Source organism: Tenrec ecaudatus, chromosome 17 (genome assembly GCF_050624435.1).
Source record: "Tenrec ecaudatus isolate mTenEca1 chromosome 17, mTenEca1.hap1, whole genome shotgun sequence".
Classification (NCBI taxonomy): Eukaryota; Metazoa; Chordata; class Mammalia; order Afrosoricida; family Tenrecidae; genus Tenrec; species Tenrec ecaudatus.
Genome location: NC_134546.1, coordinates 41211710 through 41237707, shown reverse-complemented (window position 1 = coordinate 41237707; position 25998 = coordinate 41211710). Strand labels below are relative to the sequence as shown.

At 45.6% G+C, this 25998-nt stretch overlaps 1 protein-coding gene across 2 annotated transcripts in view; it reads right to left on the bottom strand.

The window, feature by feature from the left end:
• Positions 1–8063: 8063 nt before the first annotated feature.
• STON1 (stonin 1) overlaps positions 8064–25998 on the bottom strand; it is a 52365-nt gene continuing 34430 nt past the window's right edge. For both annotated transcript variants that reach the window (XM_075535831.1, XM_075535832.1), the window contains exons 3-4: positions 13088–13290; positions 8064–12034 (exon numbers count right to left, since the gene is read on the bottom strand). In XM_075535831.1, the coding sequence (XP_075391946.1) occupies positions 11960–12034; positions 13088–13290 (278 nt within the window). In that variant the 3' untranslated portion in view covers positions 8064–11959. The remainder of the gene's footprint in view (positions 12035–13087; positions 13291–25998) is intronic.

Sequence of the window (25998 nt, the reverse complement as noted above, 5' to 3'; positions counted from 1 at the left end):
CTATGTGATGGAGCCCTGGTGACTGGGTGAGTTAAGTGTTAGGCTGCCAGCCACAAAGTCAATTGTTCAAACCCTCCAGCCGCTGCTTGGGAAGAATATGAGACTGTCAGTTCCTTTAAGAATTCACAGTCTCGGGAAGCCTATGTAGGGCAGCTCTGAGTTGGAATGGACTCACTGGCAGTGGGTTGTTGTTGTTGTTGTTGTGTTAGTGAGGTAGCATAGGAAGGGGGGGGAGGCTTACCCTATTCCCCTCTGAGTGGCGTGCGTATTATAAAAAGTTCAGAAAAGACAGAATCACACTAGTAGGGACGCGGTGCAAAGGCAGAGGCGGATGCATCTGTAAGCAGCAAAGGACCATCAAGGCAGTCCAGCGGCCACCAGGAAGCTAGAGACAAGCTGAGGAAAGGAATTCATACAACTGAGACCATGGTTTTTGACCTTGAGCTTCCAGGGCGGTGAGAAAATATATTTCTGCTCTTTAAAGTCAAGTACTGGTGGTGTTTTTTGGTGGCGACAGTCAGAGGAAATTAAGACACCCTCCTGCTGTGTTTAAAAGATCATCCCAACCCATAACTCATTTCATATCACTCTACTCCAAACCTCGAACACCTCCCGCCTCCCTCAGAATGAAATCCAAACCTACCTGATCTGTCTTCCCCACCCAGCTGCAACCTCTCTAATCTCCCCCTCCCTCCCTCCTCCCACTGCTCTGGTCCCTCACTGGCGTTCCTCCACATAGAAGCACACCCCCACCTTGGCATCTTTTACTGTATATTTGACTATAATATTTTAATACGGATTGTCTCTGCTGGGCATGCTCTCCTCGCAGGGATCTGGGGTGGCTGGTGAGGAAATCATCTCGTAGAAGAGGGTTTTCCTGGCCAACTTCTTGTCTCAGCGAGCACGCTCTTGTGTTGTGTTTCTGCATAACAATAATTACAGCCTGATAGAGAATTTCTGACTTCCATATCTGACTTCCTCCCTTACAGTGTCCCCTCTACAGGAGCAGGAATGAACTGCTTCTGATTACTGATCACGGAGTCTCAAAAATGACAGACACATAGCATGTGCTCGGTGAACACTTAGGTGACCAGGAAGACCAGGAATGGGAGCAACAATCAGATGGAATTTTGAGGTGACTCCAAACCACAACCTGTGGCCTTACTTGGTTTCAGAGTGTGGGAGAAACCTTCGAGGATGCCTCCTGCTCCCAGTAAGGTTCCTGATCTTCTTGGGGGGAATAGGGTACCCCAGTCCTTGAAAACATAATGTTTTAGGAGGCTTAAGAGAATGTCAGCATCCACCCAAAAAATATTTCGGAGAGAAAGATGAGCCCATTATGAAAGGACAACGCTGACTACTGATGTCCGAGGATGAAAAAGGATAAAGCCCCGCCCCCAACATCACAGTAGGATGCAGTTTTCTCTTGCAAAGAGCAGTATATTATCATGTTCTTACCTAAGAATCGGAAAGTACAGTCCTGGGCTGGAGCTTCGTAAAGGCTACCCTGACCTTGGTACATGCAAACAACACCCAGAAGCCAAACAAGATGGATGAAGGCTGATCCTTTACGCATCTTTTAAAGCAAGCAGACTTAGAGTTTATTAGCTCTCATTAGAAAAAAGAAATTATCTGAAATCTATTGAGAAGCGAGGCATTACTTTCTGTCTCTTTGGTAGTTAGAAATGTTTGGATCTCAGCAAGCTGTTTATATCGTTGAGATATGTAAAATTGTGTTCCACAGCAGTTTTAGACCAGTCATTAAGAATAAAGTGTCTGTCTACTGCATTAATTTTAATTAGACTCTATTGGACTCACACAATGCTTTGAAATTTCTTACAAAATGCCCCCAAGATCTTTTATTAATCATAACAAAAGCACCTCCTAATTCCAAAGCTGATGCTTCTCCCGTGGGGTAGCAGCTTGCCGCTTGCCTGTGAACGCCCTCTGCTGTTTTCAGAGAACACTGCAAATGACGCCTCACGGAAGTCAAGGCCGTTCTGGGCAAGGCAAAAGCGGCTCCAGATAGGGCAAGATATGACAAAATAACAATCTATAAAATATCAAGGGCTCGTGAGGGAGGGGGGAGCGGGGAGGGAGGGGAAAAAGAGGACCTGATGCAAAGGGCTTAAGTGGAGAGCAAATGCTTTGAAAATGATTAGGGCAAGGAATGTACGGATGTGCTTTATACAATTGATGTATGTATATGTATGGATTGTGATAAGAGTTGTATGAGCCCTTAATAAAATGTAAAAAAAAAAAGTGTCCGCAGCCAACAACAATGATGAAATATGTCATCTTCCCCGATGAGCTGATCAAAATGCCCCAAAGTGTCCTTCCCAGATCTTTTCTTGTGAATAAACTGAATTCCATGGAAAACGCAACCATCCTTCAATTCAGAGATGCACAGTGGTCAGAAGGCTCTCCATCTTGAGGTCTGGAAGGCTGTGCAGAGGCAAAACCAAACGCACTGCCCTCGAGGCAATGCTGACCCACTCAGCGACACGGGTTTTTGAGACTAGAAAGCCCTGTCCATCTTCCTCCCTCAGGGAGGCTGGAGCGTTCAAACAGATGGTCTTGTGGTTTGCAGCCGCTGCAGGGCAGCTACACCACAGGGCTCTTTACAAGTGGGAAGAAAGGGTTGTCCTCGAAGTGTCGTGGGGACATGCACATTTCCCCCCAGGAAGTCTCCTAGAAATGAACTTCAATTCTTCAAAACCTCAACCCTTCCAATTCAGAGAGCTGCTCTTCTCTTCCTGACAGATGGAACATGATTTTAAAGGCGCAATATTACCAGTAGCTTTTAGCTATGGGTTTTTTAAAATCATTTTATTGGGGGGCTCATACAACTCTTACCACAATCCATACATACATCAATTGTGTGAAGCACATTTGTACATTCATTGCCCTCATCATTCTCAAACATTTGCTCTCCACTTAAGCCCTCTTTTTCCCCTCTCCTTCCTCCTTCCCCCCCTCCCTCATGAACCCTTAATTAATTTATAAATTATTATCTTTTTGTCATGTCTAACTATGGTCTTTTTTGCAGCTCAAGTGATTGCTTTCTGAACATAAATTCTGTCATCCTCTAAAAAGTAATATCTCAAATTCACATTTTTAGGCCAGTTTTAACTAGAAATTTGTTGGTTGACTCTTCAGAGGGGACAGTAACAGACGATGGTGGAGGAGAGAAACCTCAAAACCATGCAGAATCATCATGTATCTACAGGAGGAAGAATCATCTCATGACTACACACAGCAGAATGATCTCTTGTCTACACGAAGCAGAGAATGATCTCATGTCTACACGAAGCAGGGTCATCTCATGAAGACACGAAGCAGGGTCATGTCATGTCTACATGAAGTAGAATCATCTCTCATCTACAGGAAGCAGGGTCATCTCATGTCTACATGAAGCAGGGTCATCTCATGTCTACATAAAGTAGAATCATCTCGTGTCTTCAAGAAGCAGGGTCATCTCATCTACATGAAGCAGGGTCATCTCATGACTACATGAAGCAGGGTCATCTCATGTCTACATGAAGCAGAATCATGTCATGTCTACATGAAGCAGAATCATCTCTTGTCTACATGAAGCAGGGTTATCTCTTATCTACACGAAGCAGAATGACCGTGTGTCTACAGGAAGCAGAACCTCACGTCTACAGGAAGCAGAATGATCTCATGTCTACAGGAAGCAGAACCTCACATGTCTACAGGAAGCAGGGTCATCTAGAGCCTACAGGAAGCAGGGAGAGCCATTGAGGCTGGCCATGAGAGGCACAAGCAAGAACTGATGGGTAGGAATTGAGGACATGTGCTATATACATACCTGTTTATACCATGCCATCCTTTTGTTTTCAAAGAACCAGAAACAAGTCTTATTAATTCCAGCAGTGGCTAGAACAGTGCTGATCACCTAGCCTCTCTAAAAGTTTATAATTTTTAATCACTAGATAAAAATGGAATTCCAACCCATGAATTCTTTTTCCCCAAAAGGGCAAGGGTGGAGAGGTTACTGGTGATTTTCATTATATCAGAGTCGGTTTACTTTATGTCGACTATGCCCCCCGACCTTGCCTTTGTTCGAAGAGTACCACCAGCATGTTTGTCAGAAGTAAAGATGGTAATACTTTATCACACATACTTTGGGCATGGTATCGGGAGAGACCGGGTCACTGGTGAAGGACGTTGTGCTTGTTTAAGTAAAGGGTCAAGAGACGGATGGACGCACTGGCTAAAACCACAGGTTCAAACATGGAAACCATGAAGATGCCATGGGGCTGAGTCAGGTCCCCTCCTGTACAGCGTTACTACAGGCTGGAACGGACTCACAGGAACCTAACAACTGTGTTGGCGTTTACACTCGGGACTAGGTTTGTCAATGGCTAAGGTTTACAGTGAGAGCCCTCAGAAAATTTTGATTCTCCACATAAAATCAGGCTCCACTGAGCTCTTTCTGGCCATTGACCAACATTGTCCGAAGCTTTGTCTTAGGCAGTGTTTGCTGTGACCACCTCAGTCAACCCAAGGAGATGCAGTCAGGAACTCAGGAACAGGCCCATTTTTGCTCCCAATGAAAACGGGACCAAGCTGGCATGGTCATGCGGCCTACCATGGCCAAGGTGAGTGTGGGCAGAGGGTCCCAGAAGCAATTCTGTAAGCTTTCTAATCCACAATCATGCGCTCTCTCAATCACTGTCCCGCTCTGTGTCCACAGTCCCACCTGTGACTGGGCAGAATTGATCTGTCATCAATGATTCTGTGACAGACTCATTTTATTTTCCATCATGAACAATTAATCGTATGGCCATGAACCCGTTGACTACAGTTGTTAGGTCGCCTACAGATGGTCTGTCTACCTCATCAGATGATGACTGTGGTCCTGTCTTTGTGATAAGACTTAACAAAGAAATCTCTCTACAGTGCATTTGACTCACTCACCACTCACTCACTCACTCACCCCAAAAAACAAATACAGTGCATTTGAATTTGGGGTCTTTTTACTTCTAGAACACAACAACCTTACTTGATATATATTCTGTAAACTGTATAAATATTGTTTTCTTAAAAAAATTGTGTGTGTGTAAGTACAACTCCTTGGAATATCTCTTCTCTCCATGTCTCTGGAATGTCCACCGAATGATTGGGTGGGGCGATGCAAATAGGTGGATGGCAAGGGGTATATAAGGGAGCCATCTCTGGAGCAAGGAGGGAGAGTCCCCTGCCTTTCAAGAAAGAAGAGCCACCAGCAGAGCACATGCGAGATCCCTGTCTGAAGCGGTGGGGCCAGCAGAGGCACCAGAACCCGCAGTGCCAACCGTGCGACAGAGCAGAGAGGCAGTCAAGAGCATGTGACACAGAGAGATCAAGGGACCAAGAGACTGAGAACCTGAGAAAGATATGGCTCCCTCATGGTGGAGAAGAGGTGCTGAGAACAAAACTCGATATTCTTAACATTTTGTAAGCGAATTTGGTTAGGTGCCAGCTCGTCAGTTCCGACACATAGCAACCTTATGCACAGCAGAATTGATCCTATGTTGAATCTCTAACATTTTGCAAGCTGGTAGCTTCCCTAACAAACCCCCTAATCAATATTGTCTGTGAGATGTGTGTCAAATTATCAAACCCAGCAGAGAGGTAGAGTGCGGTGGGAGGGATGATTGGTGTGAGAATCGGGTGAGGAAGGACGGGGGTGGGGCAGAGGTATCCTGTGCTGTGGGATGTTCCTTTGTGAAGCCAGAGGTCAGACAATTCGCCTCTAAACGCACTTCATTGCTGCAGTGGCACTAAGTTGGCAAGGTTTGAAAATTCCTTAAAATTCTCTGTAGGTAAACGTTTGTCCTTGTCAAGAAAAAAATTTTAAAAGACTGAATAGTAGATGCCCTGTCTAGCTCATTCAACTGACTTATCAGTGCCTGTCTCATTGTCTGACTTATTCGGTAATTCTGTAAATTACAGAAAACTGATAATAATCCTTGTCCCTGTGCCTTGGAATACAAATGAATTGTGTGAATACAAGGGAACTATGGACTCTCCCTGAGGAGAGAATCATTTTGCACTTCCCTTCGGAATTCCTGGCTTTCTGTCTGGACCTCTATTCTCTGAACTTTCTACTGAATTAGTTGTAGCATCGGATGGGTTCCCACGTGTGGTGGTTACACAAGTTCATGTCAACTTGATAAAAGAATGAGGCCGCGCTGATGGCAGCCAGAGCCCTAGAGATGCATCCACTGCCACTCAATCCACAGGCCTTTGCACGCACCGGCCTGGGAATCTTCCTGCATTCGGCATTATTGCATGTGCTGCATGAGTCTGAAGAATTCATGGGCTAATATCAGACATATGGGCTAATATCAGATTTGTGGACTTGATCTGGACTGGCCTGGGGTGTTTTCTTGATGCATAATTACTTCTTTATATAAAATTATCTCTTGCATGTACATGAGTGTCAATAAACTTGTCTCTCTAGTCTATCCAGAGTTAAGTAAAATCTTGGGCACATATGAAATTCATTATACCACCTGAGGAAATGGTGCAGACGGGGGCCAGTTCTGAGATCCTCTGGCTTCACTATTGCCACCAAGCAGAAGTTATACATGGCACCCGCCTCCATCCGTCTTTATCCATGCTGACACCAACCATTCCTCCCAAGGCACTCCACAACTATGCTGGGGTCAAGAATTCCTCGCAATGACCACATCAAACTCTGGAATACTCGCAGTGAGGGGGTTCACAGGAAAGTTGACCACTAATTACAAGTCAGGAGCAGTAAACAGGGAGGACAGTCGCTGGTCCACAGCAACGCCTCTCCTCACCCAGCAGTCACGTCTCTCTCTGGTCCTCAGCCTCTAAGCCCTATGATCCTTTGGCTTCTGCCTCTGTGGGCCAGTAAGCTCGCCTGTCACTCTGCGTCACCGTCCCAGTCTCCACGCTGCTCCTCTGCTCTGGCTCCTGGTCTCCTTGCCTCGACCTCTGGTCTCAGGCTGACTCTTTTGCGCTGTCCTGTAGTCTCTGTGCCACAGCCTCTGGGGCCTCCACCGTCCAACAGAGATCCTGACTGTGCCCCACTTCCAATGGACCTGGCCTTTCCCTCTGTGTTTCTGAAATGGTTCCTATTGGTTTCTGAAATGGCTTTGATGGAAGTGTGGTTCTTACCTTTCCGCAGAAACCAAGGGTGGTAACTTAAGTCACAACCTCTACTAGTGTGGAAAATTAAACCCACTCTCAACCTGCCCGTTGGCAAAGCAGAGAACTCCCTCCAAAAAGGCATTACAACCACAGGCAGAGAGGCCAGAGTTTACGTCCCAAAGAGATGAGGACTGGAAGGGCCGGTTCGGTAACGCGCTGCACCTCAACACCTCGAAACAAACCAAACACACTGACATGGAGTCCTTTCTGACTCACGGCAACCCTCCTGGACAGACTGCTCCTTCCAGTTTCTGAGGCTGAGAACCCTCTCCAGGAGCAGGCAGCCTCATCTTTCTCCTGCGAGTGGCTGGTGTGTTTGAACTGCCGACCAGGTGTCGAGTAGCCCAGCGCACCACAGGGCTTCTTTTATGATTGTACCCTCTTTCAAGACTCTTCCTTTACCATAGACAATTGCAGTTTGGTATCGGCTTTATGTTTGTCGGATGCGACAGGATTCCAAGCTTACTGGTTCTTTAATAATGAAACCGCAAGTGGAGAGCAAATGCCTTGAGAATGATTGGGGCAGGGAATGTATGGATGTGCTTTATACAATTGATGTATGTATATGTATGGATGGTGATAAGAGTTGTATGAATCCCTAATAAAATGTAAAAAAAGAAAAGAGAAAAAAATGATTAGGGCAAAGACTGTACAGATGTGCTTTTTACAATTGATGTATGTATATGTATGAACTGTGAAAAGAATTGTATGAGCCCCAATAAATTGTTAAAAATAAATAAATAATAATGAAACCGCGTGCACACGTCTGACAGGGAGTCAATTATTTAAGGTTATTGAAATTGATTTCAGACCTAAAAAGAAATAGCCCCAGCCCTTGACAAAGAAGATGTAAGTCCATAACACAGCAAGAGTCATTTGAAATACATCTTTAATTTTAGAAAAATCAATATGCAATCTACAAAATATTTTGTAACATTATTGTTAAGGCCCAATCTGTCTTATATTTGGATTGATAGGACACACAATCATATTCTGAGTATGGAATAAGCCCCAGTCACTGTGAAGGAAGGCCTTCTAGCTGAATTTACAAGAAACAAGCTGTGTCATACGCACAGCTGTGGACTGCAGAATTCAAACTCTGGCACTGTCTCAACTATAAATCAGGCCCAAATGTCCAGCTCTTACTTATGTGCTACAAATTATCGCTTTTTTCGTTGACAGATAAACAGGTCTGATTCCCACAGCAAAAGGAAACATCTTTCAATCCATAGGCTGCACCACCGACCAAGTAGCTATCAGCCCGTGAATTCATTTGTGCAGTCGGTGTGTGGTCCCTTGACGGATATGGGACCAGCACAGAACATGAATCCTGAGCTAGTCACAAACTGGTCTGCTATCCAGTGTCCAGCTAATGATGGACCGCAACCCAACTCCTAACAAGAGGATCCAAGTGACCTAGGGAGCCTTGGTGGCATCACGGTTCCTGGTAACAAGTCAACATCGAAAGACGGGGTTTTCTACCCCAGTAAAGGGGTCATCTCAGAAACTCACAGGGCAGGTCGCCCCTGTTTAAAGGGTCACTCTGAGTCAGAATGGACGGCAGGGAGTTGGAGACGGGACCTAAGTTACAATGTCAGAAAAAGGCACTCTTTTCTTCCCACTCCCTCCTCTCCTGTAAAAGCAGGAGCTTTTTGGAGATCATTTACGTTCTGGCAAATGAGTTTCTACTTCTTAATTTGTAAGTCTAAATGGCCCCTACCTGATTTCTCACTTAGCGCTTGCCAGCCACTTTTGACCCCTTGGCATTTACGAAGTCAGAAGAATTGTATTAAAAAGCCTCTCCTCTTTAATCAGAATGTTAATTTAACCCTAAGTAATGAATATTTAAAGATCCTAATAGATGTGCAAATTAACAATCCCGTCGCAGCACCCCGCTGTTCATGCTATCAACCTTTGCATGGCCGCTGCAGAAACTCAATTGGGCTTCCTCAGGCTTTTGTGACTGTGTTTTTGACACTGAATCTTGAGGTGCTGCAGAAGCTGGGTGGCTGAGAATGCAGGACCTCAGCAGGGAGGTACCCACAGACAGCTGTCACCCGGTGAAGCATGCGAGGTGATTGACGGAACCCTTCCCTGAATTTATTTTGAGGTGTAAATATTCATTAGGTTGATCTAACTCAGACTCTGAGCGCGTGATGGGTGTGTCGCCATTCAACAACTGAGAAACAATGCCAGTAATTAGACAGTGAACTTCCTTGGAATAGTGGTTGCTCCTCTGGGTTCCAGGAAAGACAGAAGTCACTCCAGGGTGTATCCACACCAGATGATGATGATGACATACACAGTAATTGACGCACACACAAATGTGTCGTCTCCTATGCCAAGAGTGAATCTCAAGCACATGAGCAAGTATCCAGTGAAGTTAAACAGAGCCGTACTAATTCACGCTAACGTGGCTTCAGTTTGCTTTTGTTGACTTCTCAGTACAGTCATGAAAAGCAGTAAAATCCACACTGATTGAGCCACTCCATCAGAAAAGTTTGTCTTAATGTGTTGGGTTGTTTTAACCGGTTAAAACAAATAGGATACAACATTAAATAAAACATATGAAATAAACTCTATCAGCCAACAAATAAATGTTGCTTGGAAGAACACTGAGTTTAGTAAATAGAGAAAAATACCTCCTGATAGTTAAAATTCAGCATAAATTGAAAGCGTATTAATACCTTGTGAAGGGTTTGCTTTTCAGACTAAAATTAAATCTCAAATAAAGGTTACATAGACTTGAAAATTCTGACATTCCCCTGCAAATACCGAAAAGAACTTACAAACAGAATGATAATGGTTCGTGCCATTGATTTTTCATTAGGAACCAACGACGACAGTCATCTACCTGACTGTGGAGAAAGGGATCTTGCCTCTTAGAAGACAGAATAATCTAGTGCCTCTCCCTTTGCTCACCTTTTAAAGAAAAAGACTAAATTAGGCAGAGCTGGCAAAAAGTAATAGGATAGCAAAAGTCGCATAAAGCCATCATGGTATGACTCAGACTTCTACTCAATCGAGACGTGTGCTACTTACAAATAACGCTTGTTCAACATTCACTCTTAGAATATCCACTACCGGGGAGCAACATTCATGAATTTTAAAACTAATGAGCACAACTATGTGTGTAATGTCCAGTGCTGAAATTCTATTTTGACAGGAATCCCTCCAACTGAAAGGCCAAACTGAGAAAACGAACAATAAAAACCTCATTGCCATCAAGCCGACGCCACCTTGTAGCAGAGAAGGCAGTATGTTTCAATGACCGAAACTACAGATGGGCAGAAATCACTTCTTCACAAAACACACCGGAATCACAGTAATAATACAATGGAAGAAGGCCAAGTACCAAAAACAGTCCACAATTGTGTACAAATCTAAAAGGGAGATTAAAAAAAATCCCAATCATAGATAACTTCCAAATATCCATTTTTACCTTGGTTATCAACATCTTTCTACACTTAGCACATTTCAGAAATGAGCAAGAGCAGAAAGCTAAGTCCTGTTGGTGATGCTGGGGTAGGCATTTAACTGTTAACTGTAAAGTCTCAGCAGTTCAAGTCCAGTAGCCACCCGTAGGAGAGAGATGAGGCTGTCTGCTCCCACAAAGATTCACAGGCTCAGAAGCCCCGTCTAGGGCTGCGGTGAGTCGGAGTCAGCGTAATGGCTCTTCTGATTGTCTCACCCTCCGGCACCAGTGCCAAGGTAGCAAGAAGAGTCAGACTGGGTCCTCTGAAATCCAGAGTGTAAAACAAGGAAGGAGCCCACAAGGAGTCAAACCGCAAAAGCCAACCTGGCTGCTGAGTCACACAGAAAATAATGGTGACTTTTGGTTACAGTCGGAAGCAAAAAGCTCCCACACATTAGATATCAAATCCCTAGGCCACAAACATATCAAAAACATAAATACCGTATATACCCGAGTGTAAGCCGAGTTTGTAGCACATTTTTAATGCAGTTTTTGTGGTAAAATTAGGTGCCTCGGCGGATATTCGGGTCGGCTTATACTCTAGTATGTACGGTAAATGAGGGTAAGCTCAGAAATATTTCTATGAGGGCCCCAGTTCATACACACAAGGGTTTATTCCAAACAAAACGTGCTCTAACAAGACTGTGATCAGTGGATGGCTGTAGACAAGTTCCCTCAGTGGTGTGCTTGTCTTAGTCTCATGGGACACCTTCAAAGTAAACTGCCCCATCAAAATGATGGCTTCCAGGGGGATCTGCCGAGCCAGATAAATTCAAGGCAAAGACGAAGCTCAAGTCCTGGGGACCTTTTTTGAGATTGCAAAGGGTAATTTCAATGGGAACCTTGACCTCAGACCTTGCCCTTTTAGACTTTTCCTTGTTCCCCAAAATCAAATAACACTGAAAAGGAACACTGTGCGTGCTCCTTAAGGATGCCCACACCGCCCTTTTCACGTGGTGCAAACGGAAGCGTGCAGAATTCTGGTGGCCGGCGAGAGAAATGCAAACACCACCTTCAGAATGCTCAAACGTAGATGGAGACTATGTTGAAAAATCTTAGCTCCATAGTTTGATATTTTTGTTTAAAAATGTTTTGAGGTCTATGATTTTGTAGCAAACCTTTCTGGCTTACCCTCATTTGGATAGTTTGGCTTTCGGTCTACACTTCTCTCACCACAGCCTGTCATAAGTCCCTCCATTCCGAAGTCATTTCCACAATGCAATAGCAGCACTGGGTGTGGTTCTCGGAATTAAATATTTGAAGAGTGGATCATGTCATAAACTCTTGCTGCTCTTATTGAGTTAGGCAGTCACCAGCTTTATCTGGGTCTTCTCCATCGATTTTAATCCATTTCTTCTCTATTTCAACCTAGGGATCAAAAGCAAAACATAGGCAGCATCGATAAACGCAACAAGGCAACAGCGCCTACACAGTGCTATTTTATACGTGATGGAACCATTTGATCCTTGGGACACAGCCCCTCCACCCTCACATGTGAGCCCCATAGTAAGGCACCCTACTTTCCCTTCATGCAAATGCTCCCCACTAAGTTCTGTTCTTGAAGAGAGGGAAGCCCTCGCTCCCCATAGTTTTCATAAAATATATACAAGATATAAATAGTGATAAAATGCTTGCGGATGTAAGTGGAGAGCAAATGCCTTGAGAATGATTGGGGCAGGGAATGTATGGATGTGCTTTATACAATTGATGTATGTATATGTATGGATTGTGGTAAGAGTTGTATGAGTCCCTAATAAAATGTAAAAGAAGAAAAGAGAAAAAAATGATTAGGGCAAAGACTGTACAGATGTGCTTTATACAATTGATGTATGTATATATATGAACTGTGAAAAGAATTGTATGAGCCCCAATAAATTGTTAAAATTATAAAAAAAAAAAAATGCTTGCGGATGTGCCCAGACATAAGACTTATCCTTCCAAGTACCATCCAGGCAGCCGTTGGTTCACCAGGGATTTCCAACTCACCCCAAATTACTTAACTAGCTAGAACACTAACTAGAAAGCCAGCTGGGCAAAGCTTCTGCATGCCCCACCCCACCCCCATCTTCTGCATCTCAGCTCCTTGTCACTTCTCCGCTGAGGCCTTCCCTGCCCACCCCAGACAGGGAACTCCTCCGACCCTGTCCACACCACGATCACATCGTATGCCTTTCTTAGTAATCCTCGCTCTCCAAAACGTCACTAACTACTTGTTTCCTCATTATTTTTTGTCTCCCGCAGAGGTCAGCTCCATGGAGACAGGGGCCTCTCTTTTGCTCACCACTGTACCCCTGCAGCTAGAGCAGTGCTTGGCCCTTCGGAACCACTCAACAGATACTAAAGGGAAGGATACCAATTGGAAATGGCCTGCCATCTGGTGCAGATCTGCCCCAACTTGAACCAAAGGGCCTTGGGATGTACCTGGATATTGTAGCACGCTCGCTGATGAACATGTTTCTGAGGCTGGACATCGCACTCCACGCCCAGAGACCTGACCTCTGTCCTTGAGGCACAGGTGTCAAGTGTGGTGAACTGAACAGTAGCAAATGGGTACCAATCCGAGGGGATTTCTTGGTCTGATCCAAGCTCTAGTTTGTAGGACAGACAATGGGGATGATCGGAACCTTGAGAAAAGAAACATCAAGCGGTCAGTCAATGCAGCTCAATGGCCTGGAATTCTTCTAATCAACTTAAGAGGCTCTCTTCTTTCTCACTAATAAGCAATTCCGTGAGAACTACCCCCATGTGCATTACAGTTAAGACAAAAGACCAGAAGATGGACACTGGTACAGACAGGAACTGGAAACACAGGGCATCCAGGACAGACGAACCGCTCAGGACCAGTGCTGAGAGTGGTGATACAGGCAGGGTGGAGGGAACGTGAGGGAGAAAGGGGGAACAGATTACAAGGATCTACATATAGCCTCCTCTCTGGGGGGGTGGACAGAGAAGTGGGTGAAGGGAGACGTCAGATGGTGTAGATATGACAAAATAATAACAATTTATAAATTCTCAAGGGTACATGGGAGAGGGATGATGAGCAGGAAGAGGGGGGGAAATGAGGAGCTGATTCCAAAGGCTCATGTAGAAAGCAAATGTTTTGAGAATGATGAGGGAAGCAAATGTACAAAAGTGCTTGACACAATGGATGTATGTGTGGATTATAAGAGTTGTACAAGCCCCCAATAAAATGTTTTAATTTTTTTAAAGGCCATCAAAATTCATAATTCTGCACTGAGGGGGAACTATCTACCTTTTGAAAGAACTAACTTGAAAGAAGAGTAACTTTCTGGCTTATACATACGGGGCCTTCAAGAAGTTGGTAGAAAAATTCCACTATTCCTTCATTCCATTTTTCCAAGAACATGTTGAGACACCCCCCCCCCCGAACCCACTTTTCCCTGCCAATCCCCCAGCCTGCGCCTCCAGCGGACGAGAGATATTGCCACAGGATGCCGAAACATACATTACATACATGCCATACTTAATGACCATGTTCTTTACCTCTGGGTAACCTGGGAGTTTGTTTGGCACTTTCCCCCAGGCAGGCAGAGCCCTGGTGGTGCGGTGGGTTACACACCGTGCTAATAACCCACCAAAGTCAGCCGTTCAAAACCACCAGCCACTCTGCAAGAGAACAATGAGGCTTTCTGCCAGAATCAACTCGATGGCAGTGAATTTGAGCTTGGTTTTGTTTATCTTCAGATGTTGCTTGGTTGGTTTGGTTTTTTGATCGGGGAGGGATAGAGAGTATAAGTGGTGATTCTGAGCAAATCTCTCACCACATTAAATGAGCAAAATCTGGGCCGCCAGACAGGGGCAGAATCGATGGTCACGACTGACACTTGACCCTGGAACAAAAGAACTCTGGTCAAAAAGCTTCCTGGAAAGATGTCACCAGACCAACTCGGACTTTTAGAAGCAAGGCCTCTGACAAACCATTTCCTGGCCAGGAATTGAAACCACACCCTAACGCATATCCCTGACCAGTTCTCGGAAACCTGCTACCTGTTCACGATGCCCTCCATTTCCTTCCAGGCGTACGCGCGTGAGCATTCGCTCCTTGTCGGATCAAGCAAGGTAAAGGGTTTCCATTTCACTTTCATCCAGGCAGTCTCTGCTTCTTAAACAAAAACAAAACTGCACGCCGTCGCAGCGACCCTGCAGGACAGAGTAGGGCTGCCCCGTGGGTCTCTGAGGCTGCAACTCTTGGCAGGAGCGGACCCCGCATCTGCTCTTCTGCAGAGTAGCTGGTGGGTTCAAACGGCTGGCTGCTTCAGTCACTGGGCCACCACTGTGCGCTCGCTTCTCGCGCTACGCGAAGTAAGGCACAGGTTGGCAACATGCACACACGAGCTTCTAAAGAACGGCTTCGATCCTCACCGCTGTGCGCGCTGTCGGTGCCGCCCCGTCGCAGCAAGTCCTGCTATCACTGGTCTTCATGAACTAAATGACCACAGTCATAGCCGTCTTTAATGGAAGAGCAGGGTCGCATCGATATTGAACATTATTGTTTGGTTAGAATGAAAGCAAGCGTTTCACAAGCCTCTGTTGTTTCAATAGACTGATTAAACGCTGGCAGGAATTCTTAAGTTAGCTGTTTCCCCACCACGCTGTTCAATGATATTGCAAAGGCAAACTTCAGCCCCAACGAGGGCACCTCATGAAAAATTTCCAATTACTTAAAGCTCAGGTTACTGAAATTACGCTTCATTGTAGCCTTTTCCGTAGAATTCTATAGAAAAACACTTTTTTTTTAAGTACAACGGGCTGTTGTTTTTTTTACAATAATTCCCACTCAACCTGATTAAAAGCTTTGACCGGAACAGAAATGCTGCGTAGAAATGGCCATATTGGTCTACCATGCTGCAAACTAATAATAGTTTTGTTTGCTTTTGTTTGCCTTTGAACATCTATTTACTCAATGTCAAACTCAGAGTCTGTGTGAGACTCAGGGATATCAGATGCATGCAAAGATTTTAAGCAGGGTTATATAAAGTATGCATGGATATGTGTACATTGTAATGACAAAGTATTTTTTCTTTTTTAAATCATTTTATTGGGGAATCATGCAACTCATCACAATTCATACATGCATCCATTATGTGTCAAGCACATCTGTACATTTCTTGCCCTCATCATTCTCAAAATATTTGCTTTCTACTTGAGTCCTTGGTATCAGATCATTTTTCTCCCTCCCTCCCAGCTCCCCCCTTCCCTCATGAACCCTTGAGAATTTATAAATTATTATTTTGTCATATCTTACACTGTCCGATGTCTCCCTTCACCCACTTTTCTGTTGTCCATCCCCCAGGGAGGAGGTTATATGTAGATCCTTGTAATCGGTTCCCCCTTTCTACCCCACCTTCCCTCCACCCTCCCGGTATCGCCACTCTCACCACTGGTCCTGAAGGGATCTGCTGTCCTGGATTCCCTGTGTTTCCAGTTCCTATCTGTACCAGTGTACATCCTCTGGTCTAGCCAGATTTGTAAAACAGAATTGGGCTCATGATAGTGTGGGGGTAGGGAAGAAGCATTAAAGAACTAGAGGAAAGCTGTATGTTTCATCATTGTTACACGGCACCCTGACTGGCTCTTCTCCTCCCTGGACAAAGTCTTTTTAAAATGTGGTCACTGAAGTAACTTCTCAAGTACTCTTTGATCCTTACAATCGTTCAAAATATCTACATACCCGAAGTGGCTGTTATTTCCACGTAAATAACTGTGTCCGATGACAGAAATTTCAAAAGCCGTATTAAATTACTATGCCACTGACAAAGCTCTAGAAAGAACATTTCCATCAAATATAGCTGTAGGCACAAAAACAAGAGTCTAAAAGATTTCACTTAATTCTCAAAAGATAAATTGCCTTTCATGCCTTACAACCTGTTTCTTGTACAGAGACTAGTAGAATTCTAAGGCTTTAAAAGGCCTTAGGAAGCTACCCATCAATCAACCAGCAGACGCTTATTAGCCAGCTACACCATTTACATGGCGGAGTGACAGTAGCGGCCTCCGCGGTCCTCAGGGACCCAGATCACATAGGCACAAGATCACTACTCCCACACACAGACCCAGGGCGGTTCCTCCTCCACTGTCCTCTGTCCCTTGTCTTCTGACTGCAGCAAGGATACAGGTCGTTGTATCTCATCTTCCTCCTGCCACGAGTGAAAACCCACAAACACTGAACCCCTCTTACTAGCTGTGCAATCCTGGCATGACGTCACGCTGGCTCTGACTGGGTCTCAATGTCCCCATCTGAAAATGGAGACGATGGCAGTTGTTGCTGTTGTTGTTGTTGTTAGGTGCCGTCAGTTGGCTCTAACTCATAGCAATCCAATGTGCAACAGAACAAAACACTGCCCGGTCCTACACTTCCTCCAAAGCGTTATGTCGGAGCCTCATTACAGCCAAGCTGTCCATCCATCTTGTTGAGGACTGTCACCTTGTTCCGCTGCCCCTCTTCTTTACCAAGCATGATGTCCTTCTCCAGGGACTGGTCTCTCCCGACAATATCTCCAAAGTATGTGAGACCAAGTCTCGCCATCCTTGCCTGTCAGGAGCACTCTGGCTATATTTCTCCCCAGACAGATGTGTTGGTTCTTTTGGCAGTCCAGTTCTTTCGATATTCGTTGCTAGCACCACAACTGAAATGCACTGATTCTCCCACTGTCTTCTTCCATGTCCAACGTTCACAAGCCTATGAGGTGACTGAAAATACCACGTCTTGGGTCAGGTGCAGCTTAGCGTTCGAAGTTAACATCCTTGCTTTTCAACACTTTAATGAGGTCTTACCCAATGCAACCTGTCCTTTGAACTCTTGACTGCTGCGTCCCTGAGAACTGATTGTGGATCCAAATAAGACGAAATCGTTAACGGCTTCAGTCTTTTCTCCATTTATCATGATGTTACCTACTGGTCCAGGCGGCTGTTAGTTTGTTCTGCGGTGACTTGTGTTAGGCTGAGAGGCTGAAAGCGATGTCGCTGCTACTGAAAATACCTTAAGGATGACCCAAAGCGAATAGGTTTCAGCCAAGTTTTCAGTGTAAGAACAGACTGTGAAGAAGGAATAAGACTGTCCATTTCAGAAGAATTAGCCACTTACAATCTTATGCATAGCATTGAAATGTCAGATACCAAAGGTCTAATGAGTAGAACATGGTCAGGGGTAGTGCCAGAAGATGAGCCCCTCGGGTCAGAGGGCACTCATATGTGACCGCGGAAGAACTGCCTTGTCGAGTTGAACATGCAGTCAAGTAGTATTGATAATTATTGGTGATTGGAATGCAAAAGATATAAATAAAGAGGAAGGACTAGTAGTTGGAACATACGGGCTTAGGGATAGAAATGAAGCTGGAGATCAGATGGTAGAATTTTACAAGACCAATGATGTTTTCATTGCAAACACTTTTTCACCAGCAGAAAAAGGTGACTCCACACAAGGACTTCTCCAGATGGAAGATCCAGAAGATGGTGATAGTACCAAGCACCTTGGTAAACCGAGCCATGTGGAGATCAGAGCAGTGTGAAAAGTGTTTGGGGAGGCATGCCGGGCACGTGTTTCTGTTTTGTGAAGTGTCATTGATTATAAATCCAATTTAACGCATTACTGTAATTTTTGTTGTTGTTATGAAAGGACTATGAATTCTACACTCTCTAAGCTGAAAGTGACACTGGAGAGGAACTAATTAGATACCTACGTTTTATAGGAAAAAAGCTTTGGAAGTTTCATAGTGACCAGGTCTTACCCAAGCTGAAAACCTCGTAATCAGAAAATAGAAACAAAATATTTTGCCTGCTTTCCTGAAAAACAAATAGATTGGTAAAGGAGAAAAATTTCCAAGTTTTTTCTGGCAGATCTTGTCCTGACCTTTAAAAACTCTAAATATTTTACAGGGATATACTCTGCCTTGATATTTTGAGCTTCACAAAGGCAGGGCAGTGTGTGTCCCAAACATGATGTCTGGCATGGTACACCACAACAGAATATTTGTTGCATTCATGAATAAATGGGCTAAAAAAGAGGAAAATCCTGTTATGCATCCCAGTGCTGACCCCCAGAGGGCACTCTCTGGCTTTGGAAATAGCAGTTAAGTACCCAACCCCAACCCCACGCACTGCCCTGTTGCACAACAGACCGGAAAATCTGCTGACTCAAGTCCTCTTCAGTATTGTAGCTATGTTTAAGTCCATTGTGTTAATCCATCTCCTGGGGGCAGAGGGTGGAATCTTCCTTTTCACTCATCCTCTACTTTCCCAAGCATGATGTCCTTCTCCAGGGACTGGTCTCTCCTGCCATGCCCAAAGTCCATGAGGCAAGCTCTTGCCATCCTCTCTTCCAAGGAGCATTCTGGTCAGAGGAATTCTTCTAGGACAGATGTGGTTTTGATTCTAGCCAAAAACCCAAAGCCAAACTCACTGCCATCAAATCTACGCTCATTCATCATGAGGCAGAAACTGTCCCATAAGGTTTCCAAGGGTGTAAACCTTTCTTTAAAAATTATTTATTATAAATAAATCATTGTATTGGGGGCTCTTACAGCTCTTGTGGCAGTCCATACATCAGTTGTATCAAGCACCTTTGTATATATGTTGCCTCCATCATTGTCAAAACATTTTCTTTCCGTTTGAGCCCGTGGTATATGCTCCTCTTTTTTCCCCTCCCACCCTCATGGACCCCTGATAAATTGCAAATTATTATTATTTTCATATCTTACACCAGCCGCTGTCTCCCTTTGCCCACGTTACTGTTGTTCATCCCCCTGGGGAGGGGAGGAGGGAATTGTGGATTATTAGTTAATTCCCCATTTCTCCCCCTTTTTCCCCCACCGCCCCCCTACCTCATGGTATCGCTACTCCCATTGCTGTTTCTGAATTCCATGTGTTGGAATTCAGGGTATTTGCTCCCGTCTAGCTGGATTTGTAAGGTAGAACTGGGGTCATGATAGTGGGGAAGAGGAAGCATTAAAGAACTAGAGGAATGCTGTGTGTTCCCTCAGTGCCGTGCTGCACCCTGGCTGTCTCGTACTTTCCTTGTGACCCTTCTGTGGGGGAATGTCCAATTATCTACAGATGGGTTTTGGGTCTTCACTCTGCCCCCATCATTTGCATCAATATATTTGTTTGTCTTGGTTCTTCTGATGCCTAATACCTTATCCTGTGGACACCCCATGATCACACAGGCTGGTGTGCTTCTTCCATGTGGGCTTTGTTGCTTCCCTGCTAGATGGCAGCTTTTAGCTTCAAGCCTTTAAGACCCCAGATGCTTTATCTTTTCTTAATAGCAGAGCACCATCAGCTTACTTCACCACATTTGATTGTGCACCCATTTTGACTTCAAAGGCTATAAACCTTTTTGAAAATAAACTGCCACATCTTTCGCCCCAGAAGCAGATAGTGGATTCAAACTGCTTTTTGATTAGCAGCCAAATGCTTTAAGCACTACACTGCCAAGGCTCTGTTCTTCTAGAAGTCTATGTAGCCCATATCTATCCCATATGCTTCACCGGCACAATTGAAATACATAATCCCTCTCCGGTCTTCCTTACTTATTACCCAGCAGTCACGTGTAGATGAGGTGACTGAAAACACCAAGGCTTGGGTTTGGGGCGCCTGAGTCCTCTGGGTGATATTTCAGCCTTTACCACTTTGAAGAGATCTTTTGTGGCAGTTGTGTAATGCACTATGTCGCTTGTTTTTGCCGTTGTTGTTGACTATTGCTGCTATGGGTATTCCATTAGAGATTCAAGGAAAACGGAGTTCCTGACAACATCAGTACTTTTCCCATTTATTGCCATGTTGCTTATTGGCCCCATTTTGGGGGGGGGTTGTTTTCTTTATGCTAAGTGTAAAGAACCTTGGTGGTGCAGTGGTTAAAATGCTCAGCCAGTCTGATAGTGGGACAGGAGGAAAGTCAAAGGAAATTGAGGAAAGAGCTGGGAGGCAAAGGGCATTTATAGAGGTCTAAATATATTTATATATGAGGGTAGAGAAATAGATCTATGTGCATATATTTATAGGTTTAGTATTAAGGTAGCAGATGGACATTGGGCCTCTACTCAAGCATTCCCTCAATGCAAGAACACTTTCTTCTATTAAACTGGCATTCCATGATGCTCATCTTCCCGACACAATCACTGAAGACAAAGTGAGTACATAAGCAAATGTGGTGAAGAAAGCTGATGGAGCCTGGTTATCAAAACATATAGTGTCTAGGGTCTTAAAGACTTGAAGTTAAACAAGTGGCCATCTAGCTCAGAAGCAACAAAGCCCACATGGAAGAAGCACATCAGCCTGTGTAATCATGAGGTGCTGAAGGGATCAGTTATCAGGCACCAAAGAACAAAAAATCATGTAATTGTGTGCTCACCTCCCCAATATGATTCCTGAAGACAATTGTATGAATAAGCAAATGTGGTGAAGATAGCTGAAGATGCCGGCTATCAAAAGATATAGAATCTAGGGTCTTAAAGGTTTGAAGGTAAAGAAGCGGCCATCTAGCTCAGAAGCAACAAAACCCACATGGAAGAAGCACACCAGCCTGTGTGATCATGAGGTGTCAAAGGGATCAGATATCAGGCATCGAAGAACAAAAAGTCATATCATTGTGCGGAGTGGGGACCCAAAGCCCATCTGTAGGCAACTGGACACTCCCTAATGGAAGGGGCAGTAGATGAACCAGTCAGGGTACAGTGTAACAAGGATGAAACATACAACGTTCCTCTAGTTCCTAAATGCTTCTCCCCTCATCTCCCCCACTCCTACTATCATGATCCCAACTCTACCATACAAATCTGGCTAGACCAGAGGATGTACACTGGTACAGACAGAAACCAGAAACACAGCGAATCCAGGACAGATGATTCCTTCAGGACCAGTGGTGAGAGTGGCAATACCGGGAGGATGAGGTGGAAAGGGGGAACCGATTACAGGTCTCTGCATATAACCTACTCCCTGGGGGACGGACAACAGAAAAGTGGGTGAAGGGAGATATTGGACAGTGTGAGACATGACAAAATAATAGTTTATAAGTTATCAAGGGTTCATGAGGGAGGGGTGAGCAGAGAGGGAGGGGGGAAAATGAAAAGCTGATGCCCGGGGCTTAAGTGGAGAGCAAATGTTTGAGAATGATGAGGGTAATGAATGTACACACGTGGTTGACACAATTGATGTATGCATGGGTTGTGATGAGTTGTATGAGCCCCCAATAAAATGATTTTTCAAATGCTCAGCCAGTCAAAGAGCAAGATGTGACAGTCTGCTTCACTAAAAGCACAGCCTTGGACATCTTATGCGCAGTTGCACTGTGTCGTGCAGGCCCACGGTGCAACAGAATAGACTCGGCGGCAGTGGGTACATCTCTTATGGTTATTTTTTACTAATTGATATTATAGGCAAACCTACTGCCATTGAGTCTATTCTGATTCTCAGCATCTTTTCTGATCACCTGAAACCCAAGCCACAAAATCTATTTGCATGTGCTGCAAATATATCCAAATCTAAAAAACAAACCACCACAACACAAATACTCTCACTGCCATCAAGTCAGTGCTGACTCCTAGAGGCCCCTCTGTGGGTTTCCAAGACTATCACTAGTCTTTCTCCCATCGAGCTGCTGGTGGTTTCAAACTGACAACCATACGGATTGCAGCCCAACATGTAACCACTATACTACCTGCGGACAGTAGAGCATAAACAAAAAAATAAATCCATTGTCATCAAGTAGATTTTTACTCATAACGTTGCTGGGGGTGTAAGTCTTTAATGGTAGCCTCATCTTTCTCCAGTGGGGCAACTGGTGGATTTCAACCACCACCCTTGCAATTAGCAGCCTAGTGCCTAACCCACAGCAGAACCACCACCACCCCGTCCCCTTAGAGTCGAGTATACCTGGGGCAAGGCTGTGAGCATGTCTTAGCTGCAGGGAAGGAATGATTCACTGGGCCTGGGGTCTTAGGACCACTAACTTAGGAGGCATCGAGATCAAAGTGTGCTACATACATCCTCTTTGGGTGCGTCGTGACTGGGGTCTTGAAACTAGCAGCCATCCAGCCATTTCTTTCTCTCTCTCTCTCTCTCTCTCTCTCACTGTCAGTCTCATCAGGATCAGAAGAGAAGGTCCCCAAAAGACCAGGGACCAGAGTTCCTGAGACCTTAGCCCTTAGACACCATTCATTCCTGGAACCGAATCCGCCCACCCCCTCCACAGCCCCAGGTCCAAATTCCAGGCAAACAACAAGCCAACAAGGTGGACAATAACACCAGCGAGTGGCAGCCACCTCGCAACAATCAACCAGACAAACCCAAAGGGCAGCGGCGCCCCAAAACTGCTCAGAAGAGAGCAGGGTAGAAAAGCAGGCAAATGCCAAGGGCGTGGCCCGGGAAGGAAGTGGAAAGAGTGCTAACACAGGAAGGGACTGCAGCTCACAACAGGAAACCAAACTGTTGAGTGGAAAACGAATTCTCCCAGTAAACCTTCACCCCAAACGCTATGAAAGTTAAGGGGGAAATCTACTTAGGCGAGTTGATGTCTAGTCCCTCTTGAACTTGCATACTTTGAAATTAAATTGTTGAAAGCTGGAGGGAATGAATATGAATGGTGGAAGGACTTCACATTTACCACACAAAGAACAAAAATTCCAGGAAGTTACGGGTAATGTGTCATTAGTGAAACCAGAGAGAGACAGAAAGAGAGAGAGAGAGCTCTTGGTTCACTAGCCTTCCCTAACTCTCCCCTGCTCCACCCTGAAACCGCCTGCACTGTGTCTACCTTATGCCCAACCTCCAACCCCCTCCATTTTGCTTTCTGCCCTCCCACCTTGCCTCTCCATCATGTCAGGGCTCAAGAATGACTCTGAGGTCAGCATTCACACTTCAGTAGAAATGAAGTTTATGAGCTTCCTGCCTGGGGCCTACTTTAGTTATAAAATCAAAGAGTGACCCATTGTAAAAGGAGTATGGAGCATTGTCTTGCTAAAAGAAGAGGCATTTAAGAGGGACCAGCAGCCTCCCAGTTCATCAACCACAAGTGCGTTCACAACTATGAACCAGTTCATCTGGTCACATAAATCCCCAGGAGTGAGCGAAGACAAGAGTATCGGTATGAAAACAAACAAAACCAGAATGTCTCTAAACACACCCTATGTGAGGAAGTTCATAGAGTCTTACCTGTTTCAGAGGTTGGCATCTGGGCTGTTATTGTTATGTTTTAACTAACCTGAGAACTAACCTTTTAAAGACTTAAGAATAAAAACATAGAATTAAAATTTAGAAATATTGAAAAACGACACTGCTTCAAGTACCCGCCGCTCTCCTCAGGTCCTTGGGTCCCGGCAAGGACAACACTTCAGCACAGCGCTCCAGCCCCACCTGCTCGGCATCCCAAGAGGATTCCTGGGCAGAGTTCCACAAGCTCTGTGCTAGGACAGGATTCCCTCACTGTCCCAACCTCGCTCTTTCGACACTTGTCACTGAAAGCGAAGTGTGCTGTAGCCTCACCGGGACACACTCCCCATCGCCGTCCCCCTCCTGAATGATTGCAGGCGCCTGAGGGACAGGAAGGATGATCCCAACCATACCCTCAGCACCCCCACCCCAGGCCAGTTTGGACCCCTGGCAACCTCAGGACCTCCTTCTGCTTTGGCCTCCTCTAGGCACAGGCCTGAGCCAAGCTGCTTTCACGCGCAAGGACCTAAGTGATCTACCACCGTCTGGTGGACAAAAGGAGGAGCCATGGTGGCACAGTGGTTAGGCTTTGGGCTGCCAACTGTGAGGTCCGCAGTTCAAAACCACCAGCTGCTCCTCATAAAGAAGACAAGGCTTTCAAGTTCTGTGAAGAGTTACAGTCTTGGAAACTCGGAGGGCAGTTCTACCCCGTCCTATGGGTCACTGTGCGTCAGCATCGACTCCATGGCAGTGAGTGTGGTTTTGGAATAGACAAAAATGGTTGCAAGGCCTTGTTCTGTGTGGGTTGGTGCTATGACAGCCTTCCAAAGCATCCCTCAAGGATGCTTGGCCATCCTTGTCCTTGTTCAGTGGCCTCACCGTCCACCGGTGAATACCTCATTAAGTCAGGCAGCCATGGCGGGGCAGTGAAGGTGCTCACAGTCACACAGGGCCGGAGGAGTGAGCTCTGCCGTGGGGACCATCACAAGTTTCACAGGACAGCAGCCAGCCCAGGAGCTCTCAACCCTGGCTGCTGGGGAAAGCCTTTTACAGAACCCCCAAGCCTGGGTCTCCCCGCATTCTGAGCAGCAGCAGAAGGCCCGGCTCTGAGGGTGTTTTAAAGTCCAGTAACTCTAAGGCAGCACTGGTGGACCAGCCCCTTCTCTGTGGAGACCAGCATTAGGTTCATGCACAGAGCACCTCATGCATAACCACTCCCTGCCTAGCAGAGGGGCTTGTGTGTTGCTATGATGCTGAACAGGCTTTGGTGGAGCTTCCTGACTCCGACACACAAGGAAGAAAGGCCTGGTGACCCACTTCTGAAATTCGGCCAGTGAAAACCCTTGGAGCATATGTGGTGTGACCCTATTGAGCATGGGGTCGCCCTGTGAGTTTTTCAGAGTGCCACTCTTTACAGGAGTAGAACACCCCAACTTTCTCCCTCAGAGCGGTTGGGGGTTTTGAACTGCTGACCTTGAATATTGCAGCCCAACATGTAACCACTACACCATTAGGGCTCCCTACTCACCACATCGGCACCCATATGTTCACCTGACCCGGATACTGCCACTGTTACTCTCACCCCTAGTCTGTCCTCCTGTCAGGGGTGCCTCTTGTGACATCTCTTATCGCCCACTGCTCTTCTCAGAGTTCCCCCTGCTCCTGCCCTCGCCCGGCATCTGGATCGACAACCGGCTCCTCAATCTCACCTCCACACCACACACACAGGCTGCTTCAAAGATGCGAATCTGTCCCTGCTGTGCCTGACATCTGTGGACCACAGATAAAGCCTGCATCCCATGACCTGGTGCCCGAGGCCCGCCATCTGCTGGCTCCTCTGCCACCATTAGGCCAGCCTCACACTGAGCTTCTGCTGGTGCGATCTTGATGGCATCCTATACATTGCCTCAGCCCATTCTTCACCTCTCTCTCCAGCAAAGCCTTCCCCAGCATGCTGGTCCGAGAACCCCAGCATCTCTGTTTGTACAGGCTGGAAGAAAGCACCTCTCCACAGTGGCGCGGACAGATGCTTCTGGGTCTTTGTCCCTACCGGGCAGCTACATTTAGGGAGAAGACGATTCATGTTTGTGTCTCTGGCTTCTGAACACTGAATGCAAAACCTGCACCTAAAAGAACTCATGGTAGTTGGTTGAATGCATGAGAGAGCC